At 37.2% G+C, this 20,272-nt stretch overlaps 3 protein-coding genes across 3 annotated transcripts in view; all 3 read left to right on the forward strand.

The window, feature by feature from the left end:
* Nucleotides 1-6,007, forward strand: part of LOC136265476 (prostaglandin E synthase 2-like) — a 20,190-nt gene extending 14,183 nt beyond the window's left edge. The window contains exons 4-6 of the mRNA XM_066060353.1: nucleotides 972-1,172; nucleotides 1,220-1,337; nucleotides 5,716-6,007. Of these exons, the coding sequence (XP_065916425.1) occupies nucleotides 972-1,172; nucleotides 1,220-1,337; nucleotides 5,716-5,859 (463 nt within the window). The 3' untranslated portion in view covers nucleotides 5,860-6,007. The remainder of the gene's footprint in view (nucleotides 1-971; nucleotides 1,173-1,219; nucleotides 1,338-5,715) is intronic.
* Nucleotides 6,008-7,911: 1,904 nt separating this feature from the next.
* LOC136265470 (peroxisomal N(1)-acetyl-spermine/spermidine oxidase-like) lies at nucleotides 7,912-9,710 on the forward strand. The gene has a single exon (XM_066060344.1). It carries the CDS (start codon nucleotides 8,117-8,119, stop codon nucleotides 9,566-9,568), a length of 1,452 nt encoding a protein of 483 aa, XP_065916416.1. The 5' UTR covers nucleotides 7,912-8,116; the 3' UTR covers nucleotides 9,569-9,710.
* Nucleotides 9,711-15,319: 5,609 nt separating this feature from the next.
* Nucleotides 15,320-16,586, forward strand: LOC136265477 (probable di-N-acetylchitobiase 2). The gene has a single exon (XM_066060354.1). The coding sequence runs from the start codon at nucleotides 15,394-15,396 to the stop codon at nucleotides 16,402-16,404; it is 1,011 nt and encodes a 336-aa protein (XP_065916426.1). The 5' UTR covers nucleotides 15,320-15,393; the 3' UTR covers nucleotides 16,405-16,586.
* The last annotated feature ends 3,686 nt before the right edge of the window (nucleotides 16,587-20,272 follow it).

Below are 20,272 nucleotides of genomic sequence, written 5' to 3' on the forward strand. Positions count from 1 at the left end.
GATATGACCATCCCTTACTTGTCTATTCAGATGCAAAGTTTCAATATATTTACAATTGAGCCAGCTCAGAGCACTTTTATGGCTTCGCAAAGACGTTTTCTGTTCATTTTACTTTTTAGGTTCTTTGAGTGTTATATGATGTAATGGCACCGTATCTAACATGAAATAGTATGAATTAAGCAAATGTTGTACCAAGTTTGGTGCTTTTATCAAAAATTGAACAATTTTTTCACTTAGCCACTCTACTATATACTAGCTAGTAGACACTGTACTTGTAACTACATGTCGGGACAGACGATTGACCATGCCCCAGCAGCACTAATAGTGATTGAGCACTGTGACATGTCCCTTAATAATCTAGCCATACTTATTGTGATTGATCTAATCGACTATGCCTCTTACTGGTAGTATGATAAAAATGCCCCTTGAAAATACTGTATGTGTAGGCCAGCCTACTCGGGCTACCCTAAGTAATAGCCCTATTGCAACAGCCATGTTCAATATTCTAATAAAACAGTCACACATGTACTGTATTTACTTGGTTAAATGCCACACCTTCAATGGTAGCTGCACTAGAGTGGTGTCATGATTGGATTTTGAAAATAAGGGCTTCAACATCATTTTCGAGCATCGAGTGGTGGTCAAAACAGTATATCAATGCTAAAAATACTAGTGTATTTAAAAGTTAATTTTAAAATGAAGGAGAGATTCAAGAGATAAAAACAATATATGAATGATGGCAGCCTTGTGGGAAAATCCTTACTGTTATGACATGCCAATTTTCACTGGACTATTTTGTAATACCATCACTCATATATATCTCTTGTTTCAAATTTGCAAAAAAATTCACCAAAGTTTAGTCCCGCCAAATTTATACAATACATGTTGGTTCAATCTACTAGATCTTTCAATCATTCTATGGTGGCTTTCTATATTATCTACAAGTGTTTATTGTTTTTGTTTTTTTATAGTGAGGAGCGTAGATGGAGAAGATGGGTTGATGACAAACTAATCCACGTACTGGCACCAAATATTTATAGCACCCCAAGGCAGTCACTACAAGCATTTCAATATATTACAGAAGTCAGTAACTTCAATACATTTGAGCGATACTTGGCAAAATACATAGGTGCTTTTACAATGTACTTCATTGCAAAACATTTAAGGAAAAAGTGAGTAAAGTTATTCCATGTGTGGTGTGTACATTATATTGCAATAGGTATGAAATTCAAAGTGATGTTAGACAGGCTATATATGGTTGTGTTAATGTGTGGATGAAAGGCATTGGGAAGAAAAGAATGTTTCTTGGTGGAGATAAGCCCAACCTTGCAGATTTGGTGAGTGCTATTGATAACTGGGGCTCTCAAACACGTATTATACAGTACAATAGTACTGTATAGTAGGGACCACAATGGAGTGTGCATGGCCCACGAATAAACATCACCCAAAAACCAGCCTCAATTTTCCCTGACGATGATGAGGCAGTATTGGTTAGGTCCAAACAAGCTTTCAGATGCTTTCAACAAGTTGCTACTGAATTTGTAAAAAAAAAATTAAACGGAATTTTCTACTGACTACCTGGCTGACTGACTGACTGACTGATGAGCATAACTCAATAATGGCTAAGACTACAGGCTTGATTTTTTCATTGTTCGATGTCGCTTCAGCCCAAGAGGTGCCTTTTGGCATACCGCAGTACGTACTCTTCATGGACTTACCAGTGTCCTCCTTTGTGTGTTCCATTCATCTTTGCTGACAGCGAAAAGTGTAATTTGGCGGTAGCATGTGATGGCTTCCCTCCATAATGGAAATTATTTGTATTTTTCATAGTGGCTACTTTGATTGTAGAGGTGCTTTTCGGACAGTTCTTGATTCGTACTGCTGTGTAACAGGTTGAACATAGCTGACGACGAATTGTAATGATTTCACTTTTCAGACGATTATTAATATAGCTGGGGTATGGTGCCAATTCTTTCTTTTGATGCAGTATGCATGGATTGCAGAGATACTTTTTGAACAGCTCTTGATTTTTAATGTTGTGTAACGGGTTGAACATAGCTGACAACGAAGCGTAATAGATTTCTTCTCTTTTCAGATGATTATTGGTATAGCTGGGGCGTTCGGCGCCAATTCTTTCTTTTGATGCGGTAGATGTGGGTTCACCAGTCGTAATAATTGTCTACAAAAAAAGTTAACAAACAAGTACACAAAAAAATTTGGAATTTTTAACTAGAGTAGGAACCATATAGCACATCAATAAAAAGTACTGAAACAAGCTGGAGTAGTGTATAATATTAAATCACAGTAAAACTGCAAGAAGTGTTATATCCTTGCTGTGCATTTCCGTTATGATATCTTGAGCACAGTAGGGATATAACACTTCTTATTGTTTTATTGTGATTTAATATCATGCTCTACTCCAGCTTGTTTCAGTACTTTTATCGATGTGCTATGGTCCCTACTTTAGTTACAAATTTTGTGTACTTGTATGAGTATGTTTGATGCATTATGCATCTGTAAATGGTATTACCTTATTAATGCTCAATATACTTTAGTACTGAATCAGTGGCTCAGCTTTTAATAAGACAGTATAACCCGTGCTAAAGGGTGCCTCTACAGTCTCGTTGTGAAAGGACATTCGTCTAGGTCCCAAAGTCAGTGCTGACCGTATAACTGCATAGCAGGTTTCTTTTACAGGTGTCTAGTTTTTTACACATTTCACAGGGTAGGTATCTTGCCAATATTAAACAGCAATAGATTAAGACCAGCAGTGAAAAATGTTTTTACCAACAATAGCTACAGTATATAGAAAGGTATGCAAAGTAACATCACTTGTAAATGTCCAGCTAGCTATGCAGTAATACTATGACTTCTACCATTTGTATTTTGTGCGTTTCAGCACTGCAGACACACAGTGAAATATTTATTACTCATTGCCCATTGCAACTTACTGAGGCAGTGCATGTACCTATAGCAACTATATAACTGATATCATCTTTAAAAGGGCAAATGAAGGTTTTGATCATACAAGCCAATGTAGCTCTAGTGGAACAGTCATTTTAGTACCAGGCTTACTTTATGTGAGATGAACAGTTGTGTCTTGCAATTGTAATGAGTTGTTTATGTTAGAAACAAGGTAAGCTGATATCTGCTTAGATATGCAAACTGGCTTGTCAAAACGTACAGTTGAATGCTCTATTAGAGTATTTGTTTTTGTTTTGCTGCATATTTGTGTGTGTTTTATTCAGCTTGTAGTACACATGTACTGTATATATTTGGGGAGTTGTAGGCATACTAATAGTAACAGTGTCTTAAATTAATGGAGAAAAATCACAGATTGCTGAAGTGGGTTTTAATTAGAACATAGAGTGCTTCCGTGCATATAATAATTTTGCTTTCTGACAAATGAGGTATGTCTCCACCTTCCTCAATCTAAAGTTGTGTCACATCCTAGTACCTAAAAGTATCACCTTCAAAAATGTTGAGTGAAGGTTTTAACATACCGTATTGACAAGTAGCCATGGCTACTATAACTTTCAGCAAGGAAAACTTTGCATCTACTATGCAAAGGTAGCTACTATATATCTGAGAGCAGAGCTCTACTATAGGCTTGTGTGGTAGCAGTCTGTGGCATTTATATGGATTCACGGGTGACTGATCTTGTTTGATCATCCTTTAATAATGTCATTCGTTTTCACTTTTCACACTATTTCCTGGCTTAAAATAACTGCTTTGCCCATTCAAATGTGTCTTATCAACGCTTGCATCAGTATATTCAGATACAAGCCACGGCTCTTATGACTAGAATTCTAGGCTGTGAAGCTGGGGATGGCTATTATACGAGCTGTGGCTATAACCAATCAAATACGACATACTGCAGGACCTTATGCTCAGCTTTGTTGTGATGGGTGAAGTAGTCCCAGTTAACAAAGTAGTTGTTCACATTATACTTTGTCCTGTAAATAACACATGGCTGGCTTCCTTAGCCGCATGACACAATAGCATGTGTATTGATGAAAAGTTAAGACCATAAATGGTAATACAGACTAGGGCTGAGCGATACTGCCATTTTAATATCACAATCGATACGAAAGTCACTATTCACGATACTGAATAGTTCATGATACTTACAAATAAGTCAATCATAGCTGGTGCTACGTGGTATATTGCTCAGTATTCCTGTAGGAAGTCTTTAAAGGTAGCATCAAACTAGTCACTATCATCCTTGTTTACAGTAACAAATATTGTAACACATGCTTTGAGGTTATGTTATGGTGTTCGCACCTCTCTGCAGGGGTAACAAGGTTATGACTTACAAGGATTCTTAGCCTAGTACTGCATAACAAATGGATTTTAATGACAATAATGTACAGGCATGGTATCACAATGGTTAATAACAAAATATCGTGATATCAATACTTTCAATATATCATGATATATCGTTAAAACTATGATATCACTCAGCCCTAATACAGACGTGGTTATCCACAAGCTTTTTAAAGAATCAATAATCCTAAACAGCCAAGCTATGGAAAAGGGTGCCACCTCTCTTCCTCCCTAAAAATGTGTAGGTGAAAAAGTGAAATCAAAAGTGATGGCCAATTGCAAGAAATGGCTTTTAATAATATGATATGGCAGTGTTGTCATTATTAAAAGTGATTGGCATTAATATCATACACTTGTGAATTCACATTTTTTTCAATCTGGTTGTTAGTGCCCTTTTTCACCGCTTGGCATGTGTAGATATAATTGTATTTGTGAGCTTAGCTTGCTTTTATCTGTCTTTTGTTCTTTTCTACAGTATCAATCCAGATATATTTTTAAGTGTATATGTTTTTAAAAACAATTTTATAGCCGTTATTGTACAAACCACTGGATTATACAAACTGAATGTTCTATTAGGGTGACTGCACTATTAAAGTATCTCAATCTTGTACTTTCTACACTTTGATTTCTGCAGTATAACTTAATGATTTCTTTAAAAGATTGTTATTCCAAGGTGCCTTCAAGTTATGACAAGTTGTTTTTATTTGCAAAACTTAATTGCAAGCTTGTTTGAGTTTTAGATTTTAACACCGTTGCCATTAATCTGATTTCCACCAAAAAGCACTTCTGTGATAGTTGCTCTATTTACAGACCAATATTCACCTTATTCATTTTAATGCTAGTATAATCAAATCATATATCAAATTTGCATGGAAGTTTGGTATTGACATTTGCTATTAGGCTCTTGTAGCTTATTCCAAATTTCAACATGCGTAAAGGATACATTTTTCAGAGGAGAACCTTCCCATTGTTGTAATTTTAATATAAAAGCAGGAATTTCCATTAATTGGAAAATCATTTATGTATGATTCTCATAGTGATAGTATGATGCCAACTGGTTACTTTTCTGTTGGCATATAAATATATCAAGCAAATTAAGGTAAACACATTCCCTAAAGCTGGCATCCTACCATGGGAATCACATAAATGATGGGAATTTAGAATTTCCCATTTATGGAAATTGTTGCACTTTGGTAGAGATTACAATTCCCACAATGGGAATGAGAATTTTTTTTTCCTGTGTTTATTCTTCCTGTTAATGCACACTGGTGCGTGGCTTCCCGAGCCACACAACACACTACCGTGTGTGTCTTGATACAATATTCTGCACTACGTGTTTTTAAAGTACAGTTCAGTGTATACTAATGTACATTACAATTGTTTGATTAGGCAGTGTATGGTGTGCTCAGTGCTACCGAAGGTCTGGACACTTTTGATGATGTCATGAAGAACACTAAAGCATTGAAGTGGTACCAAGGTGTGCAGTATCATGTGAGAAATCACACAGGAGCACCACCGTCATCTAATAATTAATGATAAATATTATATCATCGCCTCCCAATTATATATCGACTGTTGCAATACACATATGATCAGTGAACATGGTTAAGCCACTCCATTTGTTTTTCTATTATAAACAAAACTAATTCTTATTTGCTTATAGTAGATTTCTTCAACTGTATGTTTATGGCTAACTATACTATGGCTAACTTTACAGATACTTAGGACATCTAAAGAACATTAGTCAAAATTTCTGCACATGGAGAGTCTCTACATGATGGAAACTATTAAGATGTTTTGTCCATGCAATGTATAAAACGTCCTAAAGTTTTTTTAGAGAGTGATGAGTATTATAGTAGTTGGGACTATTCAAACCAAACACAAGCTCCAGGCTGGTTGTGGGTACACATCAGAACTCCTAAAATTGATTTGGAAAAAATCATGTATCTGTTTGCATGTATATGTCCACACAAGTTCCAAGAAAACAAAGAATGGTCTATATAAAGCCAGATTTGTTCTAAGGTGTTTTTACCATACATACGTACCTCAATTGTGATGGCTAATGTGTGGGACTTTCTATGTGCTGTAAGAGTATATTACAAACCAAAGTCATGAGGTTTCATACCATAGTATACAAATCTGTGAGGTATGTAATTTTCGTGGATAAATATATTTCAGGATTTTCACGGTCTTATTTTTGTGGATCACTCTTGATAATTTTTAAGGGTGGACAAGTGTTATTGTGAGTTCATAATTATGGTTAATATCCCACTTAAGTCTAGCGAAACATACATACTTTGTAAATACATAAAGTACATCATTTCTCAGAGCTCGATGTTTTGTGAGCATGTTATGCATGTTATGCATGATGACATGAGATGTATATGCATGACATTGGGTGGTGTGATGTAATTATGACTATGTAAATATTTGGTGACATTATATAAACCGATGTGGGCAGTAGTGGCTAAGGTGGTAGACTATTCTTAATTGTGGCAAAAATCTGTGTCAGGACTTGAAATGTAATACACACAAGATATTATAAGATCAACTTTGTGGTCAATGTCATAAAATTGATACATATATAGGAATGGTCAATGTACATGTAAAATATAGTGGAAAAAATTAGCTGCTATAAAGGTGTTACTTGACTATCATGAACTGGTGTGCATGGCTCCACTGGAACTTGCCATTAGTGTATATAATATTATGGTATTTACAGTTAGCTATAGTGAGTTTGTGTTGTTGTAAGTGCACGAGTTGCACCTGCTAATACAGTATTAGTATTATTAATTACCGGTAAAGGCACTGCCTGTGTACCGGGTCAACACAAAATTTGTACAATCATAAGATGGCTATACAAAAATAAATCTTGAATTAGCTAAGTGAGAATCTAACAATGATTTAAAACAATTAATTGAACTAGCATTTACAACGTAGTCAGGTAAGCCATTCCAGTCATTGAGAATCCTATTAAAAAAAATAATCTACATTTTAATCTTGAAAATGAAATAACTTAAATTGATGTCCCCTTGTGATGGTATTAGTGTAAGTGAAGAAGTTGTGAAAGTCTGAACTAAAATAATTGTTTAGAATTTTGTAAGATCACCTCTTAGTCGTCGATGAGCTAAGGATGGCAATTGTAGTAAGGATAATCTTTCAGAGTAGGATTTATCAACCAGTGTTGGTAACAAACGACGGGTAGCTCTTCGTTGGACTTTTTCAATCTTTATATCCTGTTTTGAAAAGAATTACAGTGTAAAAACCATTAACTAGCGCTTATTAGTTGAGCTCTTTCCTTTACCAAACATTGCTATGGCTTCACACAATGCTGCCTTGGCAAATTTTATAACCGTGACAGTGATTAGCATCTTTTCAAAACAGGATATAAAGATTGAGAAGAGCTACCCGTTTGTTACCAACACTGGTTGATAAATCCTACTCTGTCGTCATAATATATCCGGAAACCCGGCATTAACATTCCGCTCACATGCTATACTATACGGCAAAATTACTGTTAGTAACAGTAATTTTGCCGTATAGTATAGCATGTGCGCGGAATGTTAATGCCGGGTTTCCGGATTATATTATGACGAAAGCGTTACTCAGTGTAATAATCAGGGTCCTACTCGGTTCCGGTTTAAAGCAGGTTGACTAGGTAGTTACAGGCTGAACTTTGTCTAGAGATGATTAAGTCGACAGCGTAAGCCTGACTATACTAAATATTCGTAGTACCTCGCAGCCAATCGACGAGATCTTCACTTCGTTCCTGATCGAGTTCTTGATCCCCATGAGTACCAGTTGTAGCGAGACCGGATTAACGAAGAGAGTAATCATCGTTGGTGCTGGAATAGCTGGCATCGCTGCTGCGAGGGAAATTTGTAAAGACGATCGATTCAATGTCGTTATTCTAGAGGCTTCAAATAGAGCCGGTGGGCGAATGTTTACTAGAAAAATAGACAATACTCCGGTAGAATTCGGAGCCACATTCATTCATGGCGCTGGAGAGCACAACGTTATCTACCAGCTGGCCAAACACTATGGCATGATATCCGATGACAGGAGAGAAAATCCGGAGATGTGGGACAAATCAACTCTTTCTGCTGTTCTGACTAATGGAGAGGCAATATCCAGTGAAGTTGTAATGAAATATTGGAACATGTTCTCTAACTTAGCTGATGATATTGAAGGCACCAATAACTCTTCCACCTGGGCTAGTATGTACAATGACTTGTACAGCTACTTGGTTGCTGAATTCACAAAACGTTCCTCTGGTGATGCTTTGGATGTAGCGAAGACTCCCCCTTATGTGAAGAGCATGTTTGATACATTTGTTAACTGGCTGACAATATCAGAAGGTGGGAACCATTGCAGAGGTATTGGCATCAATGGAAGCTACCGTAGCTTGCCTGGAGATCGTGAGGTCAGATTTGAAAACATCTACTCTTATGGCTACTTGATACAAAAATTGGTGGACACTCTACCCGATTGTATCCACTGCAACACAGAGGTGTTAAGCATTAATACAGAAAACAATCCTGCATTGATCACATGTAAAAATGGATGCCAGTATGAAGCTGATCATGTGATCGTCACTGTTCCACTTGGTGTGCTAAAGAAACGTTGTCTGGATGAGAACTTGTCACCAAACGAACAATCATTGTTCATACCTGCATTACCTGCTGAGAAACAAATAGCCATTCGAAGTATTGGCTTTGCCCAAGTTGGAAAAGTTGTACTGCAGTTTGACCAGGAGATCACCAGTAAATACAGTCTACTTCCACTAATGATCTTATGGCGCCCAGATGACAAACATGATCCAGTAATAAACAAGAAATTTCCTTGGGCAAATGAACTGTTTCTGCTGGAAAGGATTCAAAACTCCAATCTGTATGAGTCGTGGGTAACTGGAAGTGCTGTGGCTTGTGTTGAGCAGGCCAGCAAGGAAGAGATTATAGAAGCATTTACTTACATTCTCAGCAAAGTGTTCAAACATCATATTCCCAAGATAGTGGATGTTCACATGCACAAATGGCAGTCAGATCCTTTATTCAATGGTTGTTACACTGTACACCTTGCTGATGTAAACACATCGGCTAATATAACAAAATTGAGAGAGCCACTAAACAACAATCAGGTACTGTTTGCTGGAGAAGCTACCACTGAAGAGTACTACTCTACAGTTCATGGTGCTTATTTGACTGGAATCCGAGAGGCAAAACGATTAATGGAATTTGTATAACATAACTATGTTATCTGAATTTTTACTATATACATGTGCTATTAATACTGTTAGTGTTATTATATATATATATATTTATATAATCATACGTAATAGTGTATATTGTGTTGTTTATTTTATTTTTGTATATCATTCTTCTTAACCATTTAAATACTTGCAGTATCTTCTCTACACTACTCAATTAATGGCCACTACACAAATGGCATAATTATAGTATGTCTACAACTCTGCTTTGGTCAATGCACTTGTACAAGGGTGTCAGCGTAAAAGTGGTAAGACTCAGCCTTAATGCTGTCAAAGGCAACTAGTCTCTAACCTGACACTAGATCAGAACCTGGAGAAAAAGCATGCAGTGATGTCGATGGGGAGACCCTGAAGGCTTTTACTGTTGACTGATGACTTGGCCAGTTAATTCACTACACTCAATTAATACATTATACACACACACACACATATAGAATTGCTCATGCATGCATGGCTGAAAATCTATCACAATTACATGTGTATATCATCGTATGTAAATAATTATTTTGGTGACCATAATAAATTATTATGCATAAATGTTTGTGACGTGCCATATAGAGGTAAACTTTGGCGAATAACAAGCTAAATGGCATTTGGCGAAATAAACTTGGTGTATTCAAGCTCAATGTTTATGTTAATCTCGGGCATCATGAATAATTGGTGGGTTAAACTTTGGCATATTTGTAGCAAATCACCAAATTCACCAAAGTTTTCTCTCACCATGCAAAGCTTCCCTGTATATGGTAAACAAACACAGGAAAACTTCCGTGCTTTTGACTTGAAAACTAAAATTAAACTGTGAGGAAGACAACCGACAACATTGCATCCATCATTATATGTACATAGCATGCAAATCTTGGAGTTAATTAAGAGGTAGCTACTTTTCATTGCATACCCGGTAGTGTATATAGTGTATGGTATAGTGATTGTTACTGGCTGGGCTAGCTATATTAAGCACCATTCATAGTTATGTATAGGGTTACTTAGAATCTGATAAGGTGAAAACTTCCTGTAAATTATAAACATGTGTTCAGTGTTTCCAATATTCATGTTGCTATATGGCTACATGCACAATGTCTGTTATGAACAACTTGCTATGCCTAGCTAGTGCCAAATTACAGTAGGCCATTGTATATTTACTGAATTTAAATATGGATGAGCAGATAAGGGAATCTGCTTACAATGTTGTCAATCTCTACTCAGTTTAAATCTGTGGTCTAGAATCACACTTAAACACATGTCTTGAGTTTGTGAGTTATCACATAATGTAAATTTAATGTAATTAACATTTGATACTATTAACTGCAGGTGATATCCACACATAGTTTTATGATGCTTTGATAAATTAAAGCTATAGATTAAAAATCAGAGATCTCTACATATGTACACAAATGCAGTATTCATGTCATTTAGCTATGTCCTGTAGGTACAATGATTTTAAAATTATGGTTGATTTGCTAAACTGTATATTGGGTTTAACCCTATACGTATATATGTTGTCCTTATGACCACTTTGCTATCTCATTGATGCTTTAATTTGTGGCCCAAAAAAATGATGCTTTGTGAGGTTTTTAATGAATAATGTTTCTGGTGTATTATTGTGTACATTGTTTGTAATGATACACATAACTATAGTGGATCTCTAAGAAACTGATATACTCAAGAGTTAAGTTAAAGTGACTTCAAAGTACTTTAAATGGTTGTAACATGTGTACTCGTGATCTACCTGATATGTCTACCCTCAGCTGCAGCCTTTGTGTGGGCCTGTGGCCCTCGGGCTTCGGCTAGATAGGCAGACCACTCATTCCCATGTTACAACTATTAAATGTGACATTTGTTGTTTCACTGATAGACTCCTTGTCTGACTAAAACACATGCCTGCATAAAAGTAGGAGCTAGGATGTGTTCACATGATATGTACGTAGCTTAAAATGAGTATCACAAATATTTGCAGTAATACTTGTGTAAATGCACCAATTGCAATGCTGGTCTGAATCAGTTCCAGGGTTATTCAGCTGCAGGCACCGTTGGGGTATGTAGAGTTGAATACCATGGAAGCTAGCTATTCTTTAACTGGTAGTGGGTACTCCAGAACTATAAATAATATGAACCACATTTGAAAGAAGCTGTAGATAACATTAGTACAGTAGAATGGGTATAATTAACAAATGCAATTTATTTAAGTAATGACAAACCAACAAGAAACTAGTTCATTAAGAAAGCTGGCTTAAAACATTCATTCCTCTGTTTGTAATTTGGAATTTATAGATGTTTTATGTGACCTATATAAAATTACAAGAGCAAGTTTCATCAAAGCACATGCATGTATAGCTGTGTTTTACTAATCCTGCCATAAGGTGGAAATCCCTTTCTAGATATAATTCAAAACCTGTAAAATTTACTAAACCATGGCACCTCCCTTTATTACATTGGAATCAGGTGGGTCAGTTGCCATAATTTATTTTGACTTTCAAAAAGTTTTTGATTGAGTTCCTCACCTGATTTAAAGTTTCAGTGCATATCTCTAGTATTGTTCATAAGGCTAATGTTCTAACTGCATCTTAAAGAGATCATTTGAGTGTCTTGACTGTACCATATGCATGCTTTGAATATTATATACCAGTATAGTCTGTCCTCACCTAGACTATGCCTCCGTGATTTGGAACCCTTACCAGTTGGGTGATATACGTCTGATAGAGCAGGTACAGAGACGAGCAACACGACCAGTTGTGCAACTCAAGAATGCCCCATATAGTGAAAAGAAGTTGAGCTGCTTCTTAATCTACCAAGATTGTTGTACAGAAGACACAGAATGGACATGATAATGGTGGCATGAGTGGTGTCCTTTTGAGAATTTCTTTACCATCAATAACTGTATATCTACAAGAAACAATGACTTTAAACTATATAAACAGTATATAGTCCTCTCAACACCAGGAAATATATAGCTATTCTCAAAGAGTGGTCAATGATTAGAACAGCCTCCCAAGAGATGCAGTACAGTCACCAAATGTTTTTCTATTTAAGAAAAAACTCAATTTGGCAACATCTTTGTTTTGGTTTTCTGTAAATTAGGAGTTGGTATATAAGACAATTGTCTTTATCATTTGCACAATGTTTTACCAAAAATAATTAGCATGTAACAACAAGGGTATAGTCTAAATCCAGAGTCCACTGCAACAGCCTATTTGTCAGACAAATAATTATTATGTATGACCATTATTATATGGCCAACCATATAGGATGCTGCCTGACAACTTTTTATAAGGATCTAGCCTAAGGTTATATCTAAAGTAAAGCATTGCTTTCTTGATTATCCATGATCTGATTATCTGAACATTACTTATAGTATGCAGAAATGACTTCTATTAGAGTATTAATTTTTGTCAAAGGTATGAATTCCATTAGAGTGTACAGGGCTCTCTGTATATAAATAAATGGGCTTCAATCACCCAACCATTTTGATTATCTGAACACATGTGGTACCAAGGTGGTCGGATAACTGAGGAACACTGTATATATAGCCCAAAGCTTTGACAAGTGCAAGTTCTTTATTCATTTACATTAACAAACAAACCATACGTATGTAAAGCAATGCTGAATAGAGGTGTAGCCAGAACCCGGGCCCAGGCCCGAGCATCAATAATTGTACGCTATAATAAACATCAAGATACTCTAACAGCATATTAATAATTATACTGTGCTGAAATCACTCTCAGATTCAATTTCAGGGGGGGGGGGGGGATGTCCCCAGACCCCCTAGGTTGGCATACTTCGCACGCTATATAAGGTATGTCTTTCCTATATTGACTATAAAATAACCACTAAGCTCTGGGCCACCCCTGGCATCACCAAAAGCCTGGCTATATATGCCCCTAAATGCTGCAGCTGACATTAATTAAGTTACTTTTTCACGGTTTTCTACTAGCTATATATAATTATAGAGATGAATAAGGTATCACCATACATGTAATTAACACATTAGTGCAGCATCATGTATCCTAATAAAGCTGCACTACACCATATCATAGTGAAGGCCTCTAACCTAGCTGTAGTATAGCATAGTAACACACCAGCTACAAATAAAAACAATAAATACGTACTATTACATACTCACTGTTTACTACTTTTTAGGCTTCCTAAACACTTTCTCCTATGGTTTCGATTCAGACTAAATTCATGCATTTGGTTGAGTAGCACAGCAGAAATGCTCGTGGATGATTTGAGGTCAATGGTATGATATTACACCAGGAGCTGCATGGGTATATAATAGCTATATAGGATTATAAATATAATATTTTAAAATTATAATTTTATCAGGATTTTAGGCATCGTTCTGACCCCAGGCTTGCAGGTCCCTACAGTGGGGTAACACTTCCAATGATCAGTACATGTTCAGCTGCATTGTTAGTTTCAGTGTTGTTGACAAGGGGTATAAGCCATGGCCATGCATTTCAGATGCATTCATGCATGGTTCACAAAACACTCACTCAATATAATAGCTGAGTGAACCAAGACAGTAGAAATTACACTCCGTATAAAGGTAATTAACACAGACACAATGAGTTCTGTTAAGGTTACAGAATACCTGCATGCAGCCAGTAGACATGCACATGTAAACTTTTTAACGTTAGCTGTAAATCCAAGTGGGTGTTTCTTTGTGAGAAGCATGTCAATGATACTAAGTTAATTATTGTATTGTTGTAGGTGGCTGTGAACAAGTGCAGCATACACTGATGCTGTTCACATCTGAAATATCGTATAGCAATTATTATGTGATTGCATGCATGCATGGTTATTATGTGTGTGCTGGGTAACAAGCCTTAAATAATCATCTAGCTATCATTCAGCCCAATTTTCCAGTATGATTGGTATTCTATAATATTTATCACGTCAAAATCAACAGAAACAACCGACATACAATTACCAAGTGATAGTTCTTGACTTGCATTGTCATGTATTAAGAGAATCAAAATTTCCATACTTGCTGTGGCTGCACTATGAAAAATTTTGCTGACTGATTTCTAAACTTCCTAACACTTTCAACATACTAAATCTAGGGGGTCTGGTGCAGAGTCATGGTACTGATGGAGTAGGTCAAAGAGTATAGGGGGTACATGGGGAAATGTAAAGTGTGAATCATACAACAGACATGAATGCCAGGCCATTTTGGGATGTGTGCCTCCCAGGAAAATTTTTTTGACATTGAACAGTAGCTATATAGCTAATGATAAAATAAAATAATGAAATATTTTAAAAATTAAAGAAATAAAGAAAGAAAGAGTACAGTAGATTATTGTAAATTAATAGCTATAGTTACCCTGAGATAGGATATTTTTCTGTGACTGTTCCAGTATGGTGGCTGCATGTTGACTGTTTGAATGATAAAAGTATCCCGATCTGAACGTTTGTAGCTAGCTACCTCAGCTGCAGTTTGTAAATCAATTCTAGAAATTCTCAGTGCTGAACTAATTGCTCGATAACTAGTTAGCTATATGCGTGCCTTGACCACTTTCTAGACCCTCCTCCCTGCATGGATCCGCCCCTGTGATAGCTATATCAGGTGGTGACATTAATTACTCCTCATGTACTGAGACATCTAAGGTGTATAAGATGCAAGCTTTTGATTTAAGAAAGTGCTTATTTTCGCTGTTCCGTCTCTTGATTCTGTTCTGTAGCTAAGACGCGGGCGGAATTCCGTAATTCCACGTTTTGCCTATATAGCCACGCCCGCGACGTTTAGACTTATACGGTAAACTGGTAAAGGTCCTTTTAGAGATCATCACTTCAACTTGGTAGACATGGATTCCGTTAAACCGATAAGCATATTTTTAATCCTGGTTATGTCATTGTTTTGTATCGATCCAGCAAGTTGCGCATTGGTAGCTTTCAGCGGGGCAGGCTGCAAGGGCTATGAAACATGGAATTGGACAGCCATCACCCACCTGAGTTTCTGGACCGCACCCCCGGACAGTGTGAGGGCCGTGGCGAGGCAACACGGCGTGCGACTTTTTCAGGATGCTCATCTACCCGACAAAAGCACGTGGACAAGCAGCTCATCCCGGAAACAGTTTGCCCAAGAGAAGGTGCAACAGGTGAAGACAACCAAACTAGATGGAGTGTTTTTTGACTATGAGGGCAACCACCTCAGTTCCGACGAAAAAAAAGGCTACACTGAACTGGCTAAAGAAGTCACAGCAGCCCTCAAGCCATACAATGCTAGTTTGTTTGTTTGTGTTGGTGGTCGGCCCACTTACGAGCTGCGTGACTATGATTACAAAGGTCTGTCGGAAAATTCTGAGTTTCTCTTTATCATGGGATATGATATGAACTTTTGGGATGATTACACATGTGTGACACATCAAACATGCTCACCAGCTGAAGCACCAACCAAGGATATCAAAGCTGGCATAGAACAGTATCTACAAGATGTATCTGGTGACAAGCTGGTGCTTGGGTTGCCATGGTATGGGATGAACTATGAAAAGGTTGTTGGTGTACTTTATCAGATGAATCAGATTGACTACAGTGATGTTTTGGGTGTTTTTGATGATGACAAAATCAGCCATAAATCCTACGATGATGGTTCTGACACTTGGATAGCTGAATGCAAAAATACGTGCGTTGACAAGAGCAAGGGAAACGTTATATGGTATGATGACGCTAAGTCTCTAACTCCCAAGTACAAGCTTGCTAGGGACCACAAACTGCATGGTGTAGGCATGTGGAAAGCAGACAGCCTTCCTACAAGTGCTTCACATTCCGAGGAATGTAAAGATATGTGGAAAGCCATTTCACTGTGGGATGTCTAAAATAAAAGACTAAAATTTTCCACTGAACATGCAAATTATATTACATTTGTTGCTGCAGTAATTTATTGTTATGCTATTGGAACACCTTTGTATGCTAGTTTGATGTTGCATGCATTCCATAATTATATAGTTGGATTTAAAAACGTGCATTTTGTATTGATACTATATACCCCGGTATATAATATGTTATCTGAGTTCAATATAGCTGATAGTGAAGTGCTTAACGTTCTTCTTAATTTAGATACCACCAAAGCCATGGGACCTGATGGAATACCACCAGTTGTTTTACAAAGGTGTGCCACAGCCCTTTATCAACCTCTCTGCTATTTATTTAATTTAACTCTTCAGTTTTCATACTTGCCTAGAGACTGGAAAGTCCATAAGATTGTTCCAATTTTTAAATCAGGTGATCCCACCTCAGTGAAAAATTATCGTCCAATTTCTCTACTCAGTAATACATCTAAAGTTCTAGAACGTATCATCTACAACAAAATGGTTGATCACATTTCGGCCTACATTAACCCTGCCGGCTCAGTTTGGATTTATGCGCAATCGGTCTACTACTCAACAGCTACTTCTATTTCTACACAATGCATTTTCTTCTCGTGACCAATTTGATGCCATCTACTTAGACATCAGTAAGGCTTTTGATTTGGTTTCCCATTCTTATCTATTGTCCAAACTTCATAACTTTAACATTTCAGGTAGCTTGTGGCTTTGGCTTCAAGCCTACCTTAGTACCAGATTCCAGTTTGTTTCTATTAATAACTGTTATTCTGATCTTTTATCTGTTGAATCTGGAGTACCCCAGGGTAGTATTCTCGGTCCACTTCTCTTTATCATGTTTATGAATGATCTATCTAATTCTATTACTGACAGTGAGGCTTTACTCTTTGCAGATGACACCAAATGTTTCAGGCACATTAAGACACCTCCTGGCGAACAACTGTTACAACATGACATATTGACAACCTTTTTAGCTGGAGTACATCCTCTAATTTACATTTTAACTCATCTAAAAGCTGCCATTTATCTTTTAACCAGAAGTTTCCTACATCATATACTGTTAGTGGTAGCATAATCATTACTAAACAATCACATAAAGATCTCGGAGTTACATTAAGTGATAATCTTGAATGGAAAACTCATCATGACATTATTTTGAGTAAAGCTTATAAGACATTGGGTCTTGTATGAAGAACCTTCAGTTCATCTATACAGCTAGTACCACCACTGACTAAAGTTAAGCTATACGTATCTCTAATCAGGTCTCAGCTCATGTACTGCTCCCCTATCTGGCGTCCATATTTAGTGAAAGACATCAGTAACCTAGAACATCTTCAGAGACGAGCCACAAAGTATATTTTGAACGATTACATTTCCGACTATAAACTAGACTTCTCAAACTAGAGCTTCTCCCATTAATGTACACCTTTGAACTTTCAGACATCATGTTTTTCATCAAATCTATCAAAAATCCAACCAGTAGTTTCAGTATTTACCATTTCATCTCCTTCTCTACCAGTGCCAGATCAGGAGGCTTCAAATTACATCACAATCCTTCCACCACTAACAAGCAATGACACTTTTACTTTGTAAGGATCTGTCGCTTATGGAATGCGCTTCCATTAATTGACATTAATCTATCTATTGACACTATCAGGAACAGAGTCAAGTCCCACTTCTGGAATCATTTCATTCATAACTTTGACCCCCTCAATCCCCATACACTGCACTACCACTGTCCCTGTAGTCGGTGTGTTACTGATCATTTCTCGATTAACTACACACTGTTTCAGACAATTTATCATGTGATCTTTTATTATTATTTTATAATTACTACTTTTGGCTGTAGGCACAGCCTACAGACCTTTAGTACACCATGCCGGGTGTATTGTCAATTCTTGTATCTGTGTGTGTACCTAAGCTCATGCTTGTATGTGTGTACTATAAAGCATTAATAAATAAATAAAAATAAATCCAGACACACGGTAGTGTGTCGTGCGGCCCAAGAATTCGGCGCGCCACACCGTGAGTACATTAACAGGAAGAAAGAAAACGCAATTTTCAAACCTATGTAGCTTTGTGATCCCTAATCCGATTGGAACCAAATTTGCTAGAAACGTGCCGCCCAGTTAGGGGAGTCTACATACCAAATTTGAAGAAAATCGCTTCAGCCATTTCCGAGATACGAGCGAACTATTTCGTTTTAATTTCTTCGTTTTTTTCTTCATCTTCTTCATTTCGCACACTTCGCATAATTCGCCATAAAACACGAATTCGATGAACATTCACTGAGTTATGACCGATTATTTGTGTAAAATAAGGTCGAAGGTCTGTCACGCCTACAGGGTAAATCCCCTGGAGGAATCAGTTAAACATTGATATGTAGATGGAGCAACCATCGTAGGAGTACCTGTTTGTGGTTTGAAAGGAATCGGGATAACGACCATGGAGATATGACACAAAACCCAACCTGTGTCAAAATTACGCGATCGATTTTTATGAATAAAAAGACCATTAGTTTTCGTGTCTACCAGGCAAACCGCTTAGAGCAACGAGCTGAAAATCAGTATGTAGCTGGAATAATCATAATAGAACGTCCTTGCAATAGTACAGAAGAATCGGTTTACAAACCACTGAGTTATGATTCGAAAGGCAACTAGTCTACGTGTAGCAAATGCGAGATCGAGATACTCTAATAGAACAGTCACCCTAATAAAGCATTCAGCTGCGTTTATAATTTACTCAATTATATTACATTGCAAGTTATTCTGTAGGGAATTCAGCTACAAACAAGTCACCCTATAGTCAGATCAGCTAGAAGAAGGTACCTAATAGAGAGTTCAGCTACAAAGAAACCATCATGTAGAGAGTTCAGCTGCAAACAAATCACCCTGTAGAGAATTCAGCTACAAACAAATTGCCCTGTAGAGAGATCAGCTAGAAGAAGTTACCTTGTAGAGAGTTCAGTTACAAAGAAACCATCATGTAGAGAGTTCAGCTGCAAACAAATCACCCAATAGAAAGTTCCGCTATGAACAGATCACCCTGTAGAGAGTTCAGTTAGAAACAAGTCATCCTGTAAAGAGATCAGCTAGAAGAAGTCACCTTGTAGAGAGTTCAGCTACAAAGACACCACCATGTAAAAGAGTTCAGCTGCAAACAAATCACCTGTAGAGAGTTCAGCTAGAAACAAGTCACCCCGTAGAGAGATCAGCTAGAAACAAGTCACCCTGTAGAGAGTTCAGCTAGAAGAAGTTACAATGTAGAGAGTTCAGCTACAAAGAAACTACCATGTAGAGAGTTCAGCTGCAAACAAATCACCCTGTAGAGAGTTCAGCTAGAAGAAGTTACATTGTAGAGAGTTCAGCTACAAAGAAACTACCATGTAGAGAGTTCAGCTGCAAACAAATCACCCTGTAGAGAATTCAGCTACAAACAAATTGCCCTGTAGAAAGATCAGCTTGAAGAAGTTACCTTGTAGAGAGTTCAGCTACAAACAAATCACCCTGTAGAGAGTTCAGCTACAAACAAGTCATCTGGTAGAGAGAACTACCATGTAGAGAGTTCAGCTGCAAACAAATCACCCTGTAGAGAATTCAGCTACAAACAAATCGCCCTGTAGAAAGATCAGCTTGAAGAAGTTACCTTGTAGAGAGTTCAGCTACAAACAAATCACCTTGTAGAGAGTTCAGCTACAAAGAAATCACCCTGCTTCATCTTTTCTGTGGTAAAGAAAAAAATGATAGGTTAAAAAGCCCTAAAGCCGGCCTATGGCCGGCTTTGGGGTATACAAATACAAAAAGAAGTAAAATCTAATCCAAACAGCCAACCAAGCGGCACAAAATTCACCTGAATTGTTGTT

This window comes from Dysidea avara, chromosome 9 (assembly GCF_963678975.1).
Source record: "Dysidea avara chromosome 9, odDysAvar1.4, whole genome shotgun sequence".
Taxonomy (NCBI): Eukaryota; Metazoa; Porifera; class Demospongiae; order Dictyoceratida; family Dysideidae; genus Dysidea; species Dysidea avara.

Coding starts and splice junctions, on each gene's coding strand:
- LOC136265470 (XM_066060344.1), top strand. CDS start 8,117: ATGAGTACCAGTTGTAGCGAGACCGGATTAACGAAGAGAGTAATCATC.
- LOC136265477 (XM_066060354.1), top strand. CDS start 15,394: ATGGATTCCGTTAAACCGATAAGCATATTTTTAATCCTGGTTATGTCA.